At 45.6% G+C, this 13,649-nt stretch overlaps 2 protein-coding genes across 2 annotated transcripts; one reads left to right on the forward strand and one right to left on the reverse strand.

Moving 5' to 3' along the window:
• Positions 1-63: 63 nt before the first annotated feature.
• Positions 64-4,894, reverse strand: poldip3 (polymerase (DNA-directed), delta interacting protein 3). Its single transcript, XM_079233001.1, has 9 exons — positions 4,789-4,894; positions 4,269-4,696; positions 4,111-4,161; positions 3,912-3,989; positions 3,550-3,774; positions 2,339-2,425; positions 2,087-2,216; positions 1,772-1,838; positions 64-1,273 (listed from the first exon to the last, which is right to left on the reverse strand). Exons 1-9 carry the CDS (start codon positions 4,874-4,876, stop codon positions 1,057-1,059), a joined length of 1,371 nt encoding a protein of 456 aa, XP_079089127.1. The 5' UTR covers positions 4,877-4,894; the 3' UTR covers positions 64-1,056.
• A 2,063-nt stretch (positions 4,895-6,957) lies between these two features.
• Positions 6,958-13,003, forward strand: fam234b (family with sequence similarity 234 member B). The gene is made up of 13 exons (XM_079233341.1): positions 6,958-6,997; positions 8,136-8,690; positions 9,055-9,168; positions 9,359-9,526; positions 9,741-9,856; positions 9,953-10,118; positions 10,431-10,572; positions 11,567-11,761; positions 11,903-11,981; positions 12,119-12,286; positions 12,385-12,505; positions 12,649-12,875; positions 12,969-13,003. Exons 1-13 carry the CDS (start codon positions 6,961-6,963, stop codon positions 12,969-12,971), a joined length of 2,091 nt encoding a protein of 696 aa, XP_079089467.1. The 5' UTR covers positions 6,958-6,960; the 3' UTR covers positions 12,972-13,003.
• The last annotated feature ends 646 nt before the right edge of the window (positions 13,004-13,649 follow it).

Consider the following 13,649-nt stretch of genomic DNA (forward strand, 5'->3'; position numbering starts at 1 on the left):
CCAAAAAAAAGAAACGCATCATGATCACATTGTAGGCAGGAAAGACGAGTCACAGACAACATCTACAAAGCTAAATATTTAATGGCAACATTTCACAGACAGATCTGACCTCTTTAGTCTCTTGACTGATACCAAGAAAGCAACAGAAAGTAATTTACAGTCTTTGAACATAAATCAGGTGCAATGTATACTAGGGAAGAATTACACATGTACTGTTTCAAAGTAAAACCAGTTGCAAATAGAGCACACAAGAATCTGGTTGCCAAAAGGATGGTACAAACTAAATATCAACGTAATATGACATTGAAATGATGGTATTGTAGTCGATTTACTCACCAGTGTTTTCGGCTAGGAAGACCTCTTTTCAGGTTGAAGTTACATAGACAAACTTTATTGTCCTGCCTTATCCGATAGACTTCGTATGTACTGTACGGTTTCTTCTGCTTTTAGTTTGGTCTATGTTCAAATTTATTTCTATGGTGACACAGAAAATGCAAAAAGAGGCACATAACGGCACATATTGTGTGGTAATACAGAGCCGTAAACATGATGTTTCTCTCAATAAAGACAATGCTGCTCAGTATCCGTCAATTCCTTTTCTAAGTATTTTCCATGCCCATTTTTTTTGAGGGGAGAGACAAGGATGGGTGGAGATAAACTGGAGTATTAAAAAAAAATATATAAAACTCAACATATCCAAATGGGCCGTTACTGAATTGACAAATTTAAAGAAAACCCTACACATCCAGTTTGATTTGGCATCCGCCACCACATTAGATTAAAACAACAAATCACATCACGTTTCCTTCCACTAGTCCATATCAGGAACAAACAGGTTTACAATTTGATGCCACAATACCAAGAACACGATTTTGCGTATTCACGAATTTCCCCTTCAGAGAAGTCATGTATATCAAATGTGTAAAAATTGGTTTCTTATGAGAGAACATGGGCTGCCTGCTGTCAAGATGAAAAACTGCAGTTTGCATGTGAACACGGAGAATGAAGCAATATGTTTATAAACAAACAGACAGTGTATTCACACGAGACACAAGACTATATCTTGATGCGAAAGGCAGTGGCCTGTGAGCTGGGGGGCTCAGTGGTGGAGGTGGACTGTGTGGTGGACTTGAACAAAGCTTTGAGGATGGTCTGAGGGTCCACCTCTGGAGTTGGCTGAGAGGAGGCTCGCTGACCAGCGGGGCGAGACAAGGAGGGGGGCAGACCGTCTTTCTTTGTGCCGCTGCTTGCGCCTGGCGTGTCACTGAGCCTCCTGTTGGAGACAAGGAGAAAATTTCAAATGACAAAATGGAATAAAACAATATGCAGAGTCACACTTCTCTTTCAGGACATCTGGATATCCTTTTGTTTTGTGTATTCAACGTCAAATGGAAGCTAAACTTAATTACTTCAAACTAAGTTTATTACTTCACATCAGTATGCATTGTATGATCGTTTGGAAACACTAAACCCATTACTTAGACTGAATAATCCAATCATAAAATGTCATATTTAAGCAACTGCTTCATCAAAGGCAGCTCAATGACACATTGAATAGATGCCAAACACGCAAATGCTCATTTAAGTTGGACAATGGTCGCGGTTGAGTATTTGCAAAATGAATAAAGGCATTGTCATTTTTCTTTGAACCTCAAAAGTAGTAAATGGTCCACATTAATTTCAGTCAGTAGGGTGAAATAAAGTGCACATAAACACATTTAACAACAGAGTCATTTGGAATAAAGGAAAGGAGCCCTGTGGACTCACTTACAATAGAATGGGCTGATCCGAAGTGATGACATTTCCCTGAATATGAAGGTTACACTTCATGGGTTGCCCTAGGGGAGGACGACAAGAAAGGATGAGAAAAAAAAACACACAAACTCTACCAATCTGTGGTACTAAATACATCTAACTTGGCTATTCTTCAGTTTGACAAAGATCAGTTTCTTTTCTCCACAAACATACACAATGATGGCCCTAACCAGCAAACTCACTGTTGTGGTCATTGACCTGCATGCAAAACAGAAGGCAGAGCCCAAAACTCAGAGGGTTTGACGTGTGCGCCCTTGCTACTGGCACTCACCGTCCAGGCAGCGATTGTTGTACTTCTGGTAGGCGCTCACGGCATCCTCTTTACGCACAAACACCACTTCAGCCACGCCCACCTTCACCAGCCGTGCTCGCTTCAAGGCCCCGCACACACAGAACAGTTCCTGTGGACAAATAGGTGGGGCGTACAAGCGCGCACACACACACCAAATGAGTCATCATAGCACTACGACACTAAGATCAAACATTGCAAAAGAGTTATTGACAATCGGTATGATTTACTCACAACTATGTCCTCTTCAGTGACTCTGGGGTGCAGGTTGTTCACTGTTATTTTGGTCCCCTCCAAGGGACTGAAAGGCTGAAATAAAGGCTAGAAATAAATAAAACACCACATAAGGTATATGAAATGAAAATGACAAAAAGAAAATGTTGTGCAAGCATGATGGTAAGGTTAACACGCCTGTTAATCTATGCATTCCAATCATTCAAATTACAGCTATTGCACTCTTGTCACCATAAAGCCTAGTTTATGGCTCTCCGTCACGTCGACGGCGTACCTACGCCGTCGACGTGACGGAGAGCCATCGTTGAGCCATCGTGACGTGACGCCGTCGTTGAGCATTCTGCGTCGTGGGAACGCGTTGCTCTGCAATTAACCGCCATGCCACCAGGGGGGTGTGCCTGTGTGGCTGTGTGGTTACAGGGGTTATAGCCGAATTCCGGTCACAGTAAACAATGGCGACCAAGTTGGAGCGGCTGCATTAAAGTTGGAGCTCATCAATATTGAAGAGCAAATGCTTATATTGCAAATGTTGAAGCGCAGGCGACAGAGAAGACGTTTGCGGAGGTGCTCTGTACGACCACTAAACCGGTCGAGGCTGGGAAAAAGCAACTGCCGGAAATTACGTTCTGAGCGGACCAATCACAGCGCTTGCGGTCCGCGTCAACGCGACGCGTAGTTAGGATTTTTTGGAGGTGCGCGTGAGGCTACGGCGTAGGGGTCTGCGTCGACGGCGTAGCTACGGCAGGTACGCTGTCGACCTGACGGAGAACCATAAACTAGGCTTAACGAAGTGGTCAGCAGACAAAAATAAATTGGGGTTTCACTTCAAACGCCACCCTCGAAATTCAACTTTGTGTTGAGAAAACACGGACACAGATACTTTTATTAAATCCTAAACTTAATTACTGGGGTAAACACTAAATACTGAAAGGACATCAGCATTTGGATCAGATATTTTACTGTAAGAGTGCAGTAAAAAGGAAGCATAATGGAAGTAAAAGCTTTCTTTCTAAATAATTGGCTTTATAAAATATCAATCAACCTTAACTTAGTTGGTTTCCATTAGTAGGCTAAATTTGACAAGTCACTGACTCAGTGTAAATTCAAAAAAACACCCTGAATAATAAGAATATTAGGTGTAGACAAGCTACAAAAGGCAGAGGAGACTTGCATACTGAGCTACAGGACAGAAACAAGGAGGAAGGTTTTACCTTAAGGGGAGCAGGAGCCGCTGTGCAGGTTTCTGCTGTGCTTTGCTGGAGAGTCCTGGAGACCGGTTGTAAGCCTGCACCGGAGGACCGGGCAGCAGCCATATTGGTGTGGGGCCGGGTGGGGGCCACGGGGACAGGAGGAGGACGTGGGGCTGTGTAGGCATCATTTTTAACCACCTTGGTGATTGGGCCTGACATGGAGAATGTGGAGCCCAATGAACCCGGCTGGAATAGAAAGGAAGGGATTCATTGAATGCGGGAAACGGACACTGGATAAACAATAAAATAATGATGTGTTTCGGCCTCTGTGCTGATCCAGACCGAAAGTACGGTCAGGTCAGCAGTCATGAAGCGGCGCTTACCCGTGATTGTAGCATGTGATTAGCTGTAGTGATCTTTATTTGTTTACTATGGGCGCCATCATGGTCATTTGAGAGAGACTATGGGAGGAAAAAAGATCCATTTTAATAACATGTTTTACAATTTTAGCTTGTATACAAGGGACACATTGTTTTTGCTTTCAGAGGAATAGTTTCATCAACATAAAAATAACAGCTCTACCATTGGTGCCGAGCGTAATCCAGTGGACATCCCTAGTGCTACTGGACGTTGCTGTAAAAAACATCAAACATTACAGTAAGCAGGTCAATGTGCTCATAACACACCATAACACAGTGTCACTAATCACTGAAGAACAGAGCAACTTATTTGACCCTCACCTGGATGGTCTTGGTTATTTTTAGGGGTGGTGCAACAGCTGACTGAATCTGTGTCCCTCCAATGCTCCTCTTAAGGCTCAGCCTATCACGAGCATCCATCATTCTCTTATTATTGCTTAGCTGTGGCGTTGCGCCGCCCCTTGCAATCAGTCCTTGTACATTAGGGTTAAACTGCCTTGAGTTCACGCCGGCAAGATCGTTGCTGGCGTGTATCTGTATCTGTGGCACAAGGGCCTGGCTCTGCAGATGGTGTGCCGTTGCCATCTTTTGCGTGGTCTGCGCAGGGAGGCTGAACTGATTCTGCACCTGCTTGCGTGAGTTAATCATCTGACGAGCATCCTGCACTCCACCTGCTCCACCCATACCCCGGATTTTAAAGCGAGCATCCTTCTGAACCAGCTTCTCTCTGGCATCTTTTACTTGAAAACCTAAGGAAGACCAGCAGAGGTATACAATTAGTATTAATCCCTAAAACACAAAACTTGAGTTTGCGTTCACTCTGAGTCAATAATGTGTTTACCTGTTCCAAGCCGCTGTCTGACATCATTGGCCCCAATCTTTTGCCGAGCGTCAAAAGTCTTGCCAACTCCTGTACCGCGTCCGAACATGGGTCTGAAAGAGGGTGTTTCTTTAAGAACTCCTGCACCCCGTCCGAACATGGGTCTGAAAGAAGAGGGCGTTTCTTTAAGCACTCCTGCACTCCGTCCGAACATGGGTCTGAAAGAAAAACACAGTTTCTTTAAGTTCATCAATGAAACACCTTTCAGGACCGCGAACACAGTGGTCAATTCCACATTTTAAAGTTAATTAAAAATCAAGTGTTAAATATTTGAACACTGTCCACTTACAATAGGAAAGCTACTTTAAAATACTATAATGATTATTTTTCCAGACAGCAATTTACAGGGAGAACGCATATAATGGATGTCCTGTACCGAGGGCCTGCTATTTGAACAGAAAATATGAGATCATAATTTCTTGTCCACTTTCTGAGAATCAACATTAAGACGTTTTCACCTTTGGTCTGACCTAGTTTAGCTAGTTCATTAACTGCGACCATGAATCTGCTTTGTTGCCAACCTAAATATTAGCTCGCTGGCTAACGAAGCCTTGCGATTGAAGCTACAAACAAAAGCAGACTGGTCGCAGCTCTTCGAGCGTACGCGTTATCGCGACTATTGGATATGAGTTTGGTTAAGAACCGAGTCTGACTGAGTAATTAACCACAGTTTCACAAATTCCAACGAAGAATGGCTTCACACATACAGGCCTACAGCCAATACACACAGCGTAGCCTAGCGTTCATGGCTGTAATGGGCTAACATTAGCTTACGGTAACGAACTAACGTCAAATACAACCAGCTCTCAATTCACGTTATGCTTTTAGAAATGGTACTACGAGCCGCTCCATCTTCAATAAGAAAACGTTCGTCCGTGCATTGGTAGTTGTAATACCGTTTAGCTGGTGCCTTGAGATTAATACCGCGCTGTCGTATCACTTCATCCAAAGAGACGTCTGCCATTTTCTCACACTGACTCACAGCGCGTGCGTGAAAGAGAACTTTTTAGCGAAGGCTACGGAAGTCGATTTGGGTCAGAGGGCAAACTGTCTGTCGAGAACTGAAGCAATATTGATTTATTTTAATCTCAACGTGTGTTGATATTAAATGTGGGCATTAAGTTAATTAAGTACGTCGATGTATTGTTACAACATACTGACTATATTGTTTACAAACGTAACAACTGCCCAGTTCATATTCAAGTATCTGCGATCGATTACTTTTGCCAAAATACGCAGGACATACACGCTTTTCCCCATGAGCCTTTGCGCGAAATTGTGGCAAATAAATATATATCTTTACACAGTAAACATAATTTAAGATATTCAAAACACAGTTTGTCATTTCCTTTTCACAAGTTATCACTTAACACACTGGTACTGTTGATGCAAGCAAAAATAAACTGCGGCCAGTGAAGCATAGTTTGCACCCTGAACAAGAACACCTGGACACATTGCCTATACCCTTCTTCGACAGTTGACTTGTTATGCCTTAAACTGATGAGTAAGGAAAATAACGACGCGGGGTGACGCCCGTGTCCTCGTAAACATAACGAGAAGAATTTTTGAAAGGGCATAGGTCTGTCTGCTGAGGTGACTCGCTTACTTCGCGAGATGCCTCGTGGAGCCAGGACCTTCCCCGATCCTCTCTCTGTTAAAAATAAAACAACAATGGCCAACAGCGACAAACAATCCTTAGTGGTGTAGGCATGGCACTTTATAAATAATACGTGAAACTGGTGTAATGAAATGGTCTAAATTGGAAGACTAAACTATTATATGCATCTATTAGAATATCATGTAGAGTTAATAACCAAAGTACAAACATCACACAATACCACACAGTTACCGGGCTGATCAACTATTTGAGCCTATAGTATATGTAGTTAAAAGTATGTTTCCTGAATATATTATAATGTGCCTTAGTGTGTTGTTTTGCTTCGTGTATTTATTTATTTTTTACGAATGTAAATTGTATTGTATTGTGCATAAGAATCACAGCTCGGTAGCGGAGCAGGGCACGGATAACTCAAAGTCCCAGGATGCAGTTCGGCAGGCGCAGATCCAACTTGCTGGCTCTGTGAATCCTCGAGCTGTTCATCACCGCTGTGTCTCAGACCCGCTAGAGGAGAAATGGCTGGAGCTCTGTCCCGTGCCCTCAAATTACCCGGTAAGATGAGCTGCGCGTATTTCAACAAGACAGACAGGCAGACAGACAGACACAGACAGACAGGCGACATGAGCAGATCATTTACTTCAAAGCTTCATCAATCAGGACTAGGTTACGTGAGGACCTCTCCCGCTACTCAGCTCTTTAACGGTGCGAGCGGTTGATTCATTTGATGCTGATTCGTCACACACTCAGTCAGCGCGTGCTCCCTATCAGCCCAGATTAATGGACGTGTTTTCAAATAGATGTATTTAAGGTTGTCCGTGTTTCTGAAGCAGCGTGTTGACATCTGTCTGTCAACGCGTCTCTGCTGCGTTCCGCCTGTCACCTAGCTGCGAGCTAACGTTCAGCCAACCACCACCACCCGCGCTGCTGGGAGATAAACACGCACGATACTCACCTCTCAGCGTCAGGACTTGTATTAATGGGGTATTTAGTATTTAGTTTTGAGTATATTTCATTTTTTTCTAGGTCTCAATTATGAGCAGGCTACAATAATGATGTATTCATCACGTTTTGAACATCAAATAACCTCCAAGCAATCATTATAGGATATGGTTTTACAAGCAGTAGTTGTAGTATTATTAGGAGTATTGATATACTGCAGATGAGATATTAGAAACAGTAACTCTCTTCTTATTACTGCCCTCTAAAATAAAGCGAATCAATGTATATAAGTGTGTGTAGTTGCATATGCCTATATATGTGTGTGTGTGTGTTTAATAGTGTTACCTACATGGAATGCTTCAGGTAAAACGCGTATGGTTTCATTCATTCAAGGCCACAGGAGACGGATAAGAAAGCGCTCTTGATAGGGGGGTAAGAAAAGAATGTGTTCTTCCAGTCAAAAGGCAGTGTCGATAAAACATGCGATTTCTCGGAGAGTTTAACGATAGTGAGTATAACGAGATGCTCGAGGAGTTCCAGCACAAAAAAAGGTTATTGCCAGCATAAGCTCAACATAGTTATAAAAGTAAAATATATGATATTCAAACCTGCAACAATTATAATGCGCAGTACTAAAGGCATTAAAACCCTTAGCTACATCTAAAGAAAGGAGTGAAGGAAGAAATACATCAATGCATCAGTATTTTAAAAAGTTTAAGAGTTATTGTGCATCAATAATGTGTCCCTGCAGGGAAGAAGGGCTCGGAGCTCGGCGAGTACGACCCTCTCACCCAGGCAGACAGCGAGGACGAGAGCGAAGAGGATGACCTCGTGCTCAACTACCCCCGAAATGGCCTCGGCCGGGACGGCTGCCTCGGCGCGGGCTCCTCGAAGCTGCGGGGCGGCCGATCCGGAAGACTTGTGGGGGCCGACGACGAGGCGCAGGAGGACGAGGAGGAGGAAGAGGATGAGGACGAGTGGAGAGAACGTCTGCCCAGCAAATCCAGGCAGGACCGAGACGACGCGAAGGGCATGCAGTACCGGAGCCACAGGGACTCGGGCCGGGACCGAGGCGGCGAGGACAGGGGAGGCCCGGGCCCTTCGGGGGGATCCGGGTTGGGGGCCCACGGCGCCGAAGCGGAGATAAAGAGGCTGAGGATGAAGAACGCCGTCCGAAGTGCGTTCTTCCTGGTGCCTCTGGTGTGTGCCGCGCTGCTCGTGCTGCTGTGTGCATTCCTGATTCCCTGCCAGAAGGGAGAGCTGGGAAAGAGGCCGCAGTGGGAGAGAGCGCTGGGAGACGCGGGAGGTAAAGAGAATTCATGTCGGAGTTTGATACATCAGCGGCGACACGATCAGTGACGGCTCTCTGATAGATTTTATCGTCCAACCCCAGTGAGAGGCCTCACTTCATGAAGACTTACTCAGGAGCCTCTGTGGCTAGACACACCCATTAATTACCCCCCTGTAATCACACCGGAGTGGAGAGCATCACTCCACCCACCACATGCTCAGCTTCAGCATGAAAGCGTCTTTAATGACCACATAGGTATCCCCCCTCCCCCCCCCCACCCCCCCCAGAGTATATTTACAACAAACTCATAACCGTTAATGTGTTGATGCTTAAGCACCCTTTATCCTGGTGGTGTTCATGCTGTGGTTTCTATGTCCAGGTGTCACACCGCCCGCGCTGGCGCTGTGGGACGTCGATGGCGATTCGGTGGAGGACGTGTTCCTGGGCGTTACTGAATGGACCAACGACACGCATCCCACGCAGGGGAACAAAAGTACGTGAGGGATAATCCCCCTGGCGCCCCACGTCAACATCTCCTCCTTCATCAGTTATTCTCCCGTAACCTTTCCGCTTCTTTCGTGAATGCCGCGTGCTCTTCCGGTTTGTTGACCAGTCGTGTCCTCTCTCTCTCTCTCTCTCTGTCTCTGTCTCTGTCTCTCTCTCTCTCTCTCTCTCTCGACCAGTTTACAGCACGGTGGCTCTCTCTGCGGTCAGCGGCCAGGTGCTGTGGAGGAAAGTAATGCGGGAGTCCGTGATGTACATCCAGTGTGGCCTGCAGTACCTCACCCAGCCGCCCCCCGTGGTCCTCCTCATCGGGAAGTCCATCCTCGTGGCGGTCAACGGCACCACAGGTTAGGAGACGAGCCGAGCTACATCTGTCTACGTCGGTCTGTTTGACTGACTGTTTCATGTGAAGCCCACAGGAATTGGCGATCAGTAACCACCTCTGGTTATTCAGATGTTAATATGCCAAATAAAATGCACGTTTGCGCAAAACAAAATTCCTAAGGTCAATCCACCAGTGGAAGTCAAACCGGGTCACAGAGGTTTCCTTTCATTCCCCAGGGAATACCTTGTGGTCGGTCCAGCTGAAGAACATTGAATCCCAGGCGGTGCTACTTCCAGACCTCGATGGCGACTCCATCCCAGATCTGCTGATTGCCACCCTGCCTACGGACGAGGTATGGCTGTGAAGCCGCCTCCCCCTTTGTGTGACCATGAGCTGGAAGTCCACACCTTTTGCGTTCAGTGACTACATATCCTTTTTTCTTCCTCAGGCGTTGGATCTCTCCCTGACTTTGGTCTCCCTGACGTTGTTCTCCGGGCGGACGGGGGCGAAGCTCGGAAACCCCGTGCCGTTCAACCTCACTGGACAAGGAAAGCTGATCGGTCCTTTGCTGCATGAGACACAGCAGGGGGCTTACTACATCCTCTTCGGACTGGGTAAAGGAATCGAATGTGTAATATACAGATCAACAGTCAGCATGTGGGCTCAGGCTGTAGGCATTAGTTTAGCTGTGAGGGTACAAATAGACAAATCAGAATCAGAACAGTTTATTGAGCTTGTAGTTGGTGATCTGTCTGAGACGTCTCCAGACAGAAGCAGAGTCACCTGCTGAGAGCTGGTGTTTAGCCTTTCTACCAAAAGCACAATCTCTCCTGTTGTTAGCGTTCCAAGGGAACTGATTGAGTTCATCAACCTGAAAGAATTTGAAATGCTGGTTTACGAGACGTTTGTCTTTTCTCCCCACTCAGGTAATGTAGAGGCCATCTCCCTGTGTGACATCTACATTCGAGCCATTGGGAAGATGCCCATAACTCAGGCACTCAGAAGGAAGGATCCGGGGTGGGAGGGACTCAAGAAAAGCAACTCTTCCTCCTTCATACACATTTACAGGTAGGCCTCAGTCGCACATGGCTCTCGCTCGCTCCGACTTTTTAATCCGCTTTAAACACAACTTCTATTCCAATCTGATTGGTACGTTCACTTTAAAACGGTTTGTATTGCAGCATTCTTCATGGTCTGAAGTATACATTTGTACATATTTATACCATGTTGTCATAAATGACTGGGGAACCATGGTGTTCAATGTCCTTGGTTGTATATACAGTGAAATAAAGACGTAAATGGCTTGTTTACTGCTGGTTTATTTTTAACCCTAAATTAAATGGATTTATGTTGTACTAACAGCAATTTGCTTACTTATATTTTAATATTTATATAAATGCATGTAGAATATTTTCACCCTTGAATAATCAAATGCAAACACAGTTATTTAACAATATGTTAGGGAGTAGTTTATACAGTGTTACAGTTACAACCGGCTCTTTGAGGGCGACCATAATGATGTGGCCCAGTGTGAAAATGAGTTTTGCACCCTGAACAAGAACACCTGGACACATTGCCTATACCCTTCTTCGACAGTTGTCTTGTTATGCCTTAAACTGATGAGTAAGGAAAATAACGACGCGGGGTGACGCCCGTGTCCTCGTAAACATAACGAGAAGAATTTTTGAAAGGGCATAGGTCTGTCTGCTGAGGTGACTCGCTTACTTCGCGAGATGCCTCGTGGAGCCAGGACCTTCCCCGATCCTCTCTCTGTTAAAAATAAAACAACAACAATGGCCAACAGCGACAAACAATCCTTAGTGGTAGGAATTCCGCTTTATATGTAAAACGTGAAACTGGTGTGATGAAATGGTTAAAAAAAACTGTCTAAATTGGAAGACGGAACTATTATATGCGTCTATTATAATATAATGTGGAGTTAATAACGAAAGTACAAACATCACACAATACCACACAGTTGAACTACGACAAAACCAATATGATTAACTTACACACCAATTAAAAAATAAAAGGATTTTTTTTTCTTTTCTTTTGCCTTTAGGGGATCTGAGCGACTGGAGTTCCTGCTCCCTCTTGTGGCCGGCTTTGGCAACAACCACAACAGCCTGGACGCGGTTTCTAACCTCAACTCCACCAAGAGTGACTGGGTGCTGGTGTACGGCTCCAGCAAGCTGTCGGTGCTCCGGCAGAGGGACATACGCAAAGGGTGGACCTTCAACTCGGCTTCCATTCACTGGTAAAAAGCCCCGCATGCGTTACTGCCACCAGGGCTACTATTATGATGAAATCTGAATACAGAGCTGGAGGGTGTGGAAGTTCACGTTATGTTTAATAATTTTGTGAAATCTCCCCTAAACTATGTCTTGGCCTATCGCAGCGAACCGGTCCCAGGACACTTCAACGATGACGGAATCCTGGATCTTTTCATTCAGCATTCAGCGAATGGCATCATGGAGGTAAAGCGAACTGCCCTCACATACATAAGAGGCTTAAGTTAATGCAAGGGCTGAGAGAAAAGAAAAAAAGCGAGTTGAACCGCTCTTATATCGAGTATTCCCGCCGTTTCCCCCCCTCATCTCTCTTTGTCTCTCAGGCGCTGGTTGTTGACGGCGCAAATGGGCATCTTCTCTGGTCAGCAGAGTTTGTGTGTCCCCGTCTCGTTTTGGAAACCTCCGCCATCTCCACCTCCACCGGCCAGTCAGCGTTCCTCTTCTGGGCCAGCGATCCAATCAAAGCGCAGAGGAATGTTAACAAGACGACCGTAAGTCGGCCGTAGAGAACAAGAGTATCAGTGAAACAGGATGTTTAAGTTACTGTCCATGTTAATGACATACTCACCCGTCCACGCTGGCTGTGTAGGTGTCGCCGGGCGTCGCTGTAGCGGAGCCGCTCATCAGGAAACTCTTCCTGTTGCACCCTGCGCACCCCACAGTCCTGCTGGAGCTTACCAGCACCACGGACACGGCCGTCACCTCCGCAGGTGAGAGTTCCAAACCCCAATGCGCGGTACCGTCATCTTTACCGCTCACTGCCCCAAAGTCTGACGACCAAGCTGTCTTGAAAAGTATTTGACTGTTTGATGAGAGAAAAGAACTGTCCTACCTCCTGCTTTGTGTCCGACAGTGAGTTATCAGGAGCGCCAGAAGGACGCCTCCTACATCACCGTGTCCTCCCGGCCCACGCCCGACTCGGAGCCGGGCGCCCGGATCGTCAAGAGCATGAGCCTCAGAGCCGCGATCGCCAAGGGGCGAATAGTCAGACTGGAGGAGGGCAACAAGCCCGAGGGACCGGTCAAACCTGGCGTGTTCGAGGTCAACAAGTTCTTCAGGGGGTTGTCCTTTAAGCACCAGGTGAGAAACACAGACACACATGTACGTGCGTGCGTGACATTGTCCGAGTGCCGTTGGTCAGTCTGACTGATATGTCTCAACTGTGTTGTTTAGTGAGGCGCCGCATCACGAAGAAGCGGTGCCACCAAGAGGACCGGCACCAAGGGGACCCTCGGGAAGTCCGCCGCAGCTGTATATACATCTTGATTGGTTCACCGAGTATTCATTTTAACTTCCGTTACCCGAGATTTATGCTCTGTAAAAAGGTTATTTGTAGGCAGGTTGTGTGATTTTATTGCTTTGGTTTACAATATGTTTGTACAAAGCTTATTTAATTTATTTAACTTGCATTTTTTTGGGGGGGGGGGGGGGTTTATTTTATTGGATGCTGATGATCGTTTAGACTTGATGCAAAGAAGAGTAACTTTATACTTTGGTTTACAGTGAAGCACAATACTCCTGGAAATGTGTTTACAGTATGCAGCACTCATAACTCTTCCATGGCCGTATGTTCGCGTGGCTTCTTTTGGTTGTCATAAAGCCACTAACTGTGTTCTTTCGCCAAGCTCGCAGTCTAGGGAGTCTGTAAATATGTAATGCTGTACAGTATTTATGAAATTGTTTCAATGTTTTGAACCATCTCGCTTAATTTGTTGATTTATGTTGTGAAATATTTTATGGTTATATAATCCCCCTCAGAACATGTGGCTGCTAAAGGTTATGGCATTTCAATGTAAGCTGCAACTTCACATATCGCCAGTGAAAGTATGAAAATGGATTCTTACTGCATCCTGT

This window comes from Taurulus bubalis (genome assembly GCF_910589615.1).
Source record: "Taurulus bubalis genome assembly, chromosome: 17".
NCBI classification, from domain to species: Eukaryota; Metazoa; Chordata; class Actinopteri; order Perciformes; family Cottidae; genus Taurulus; species Taurulus bubalis.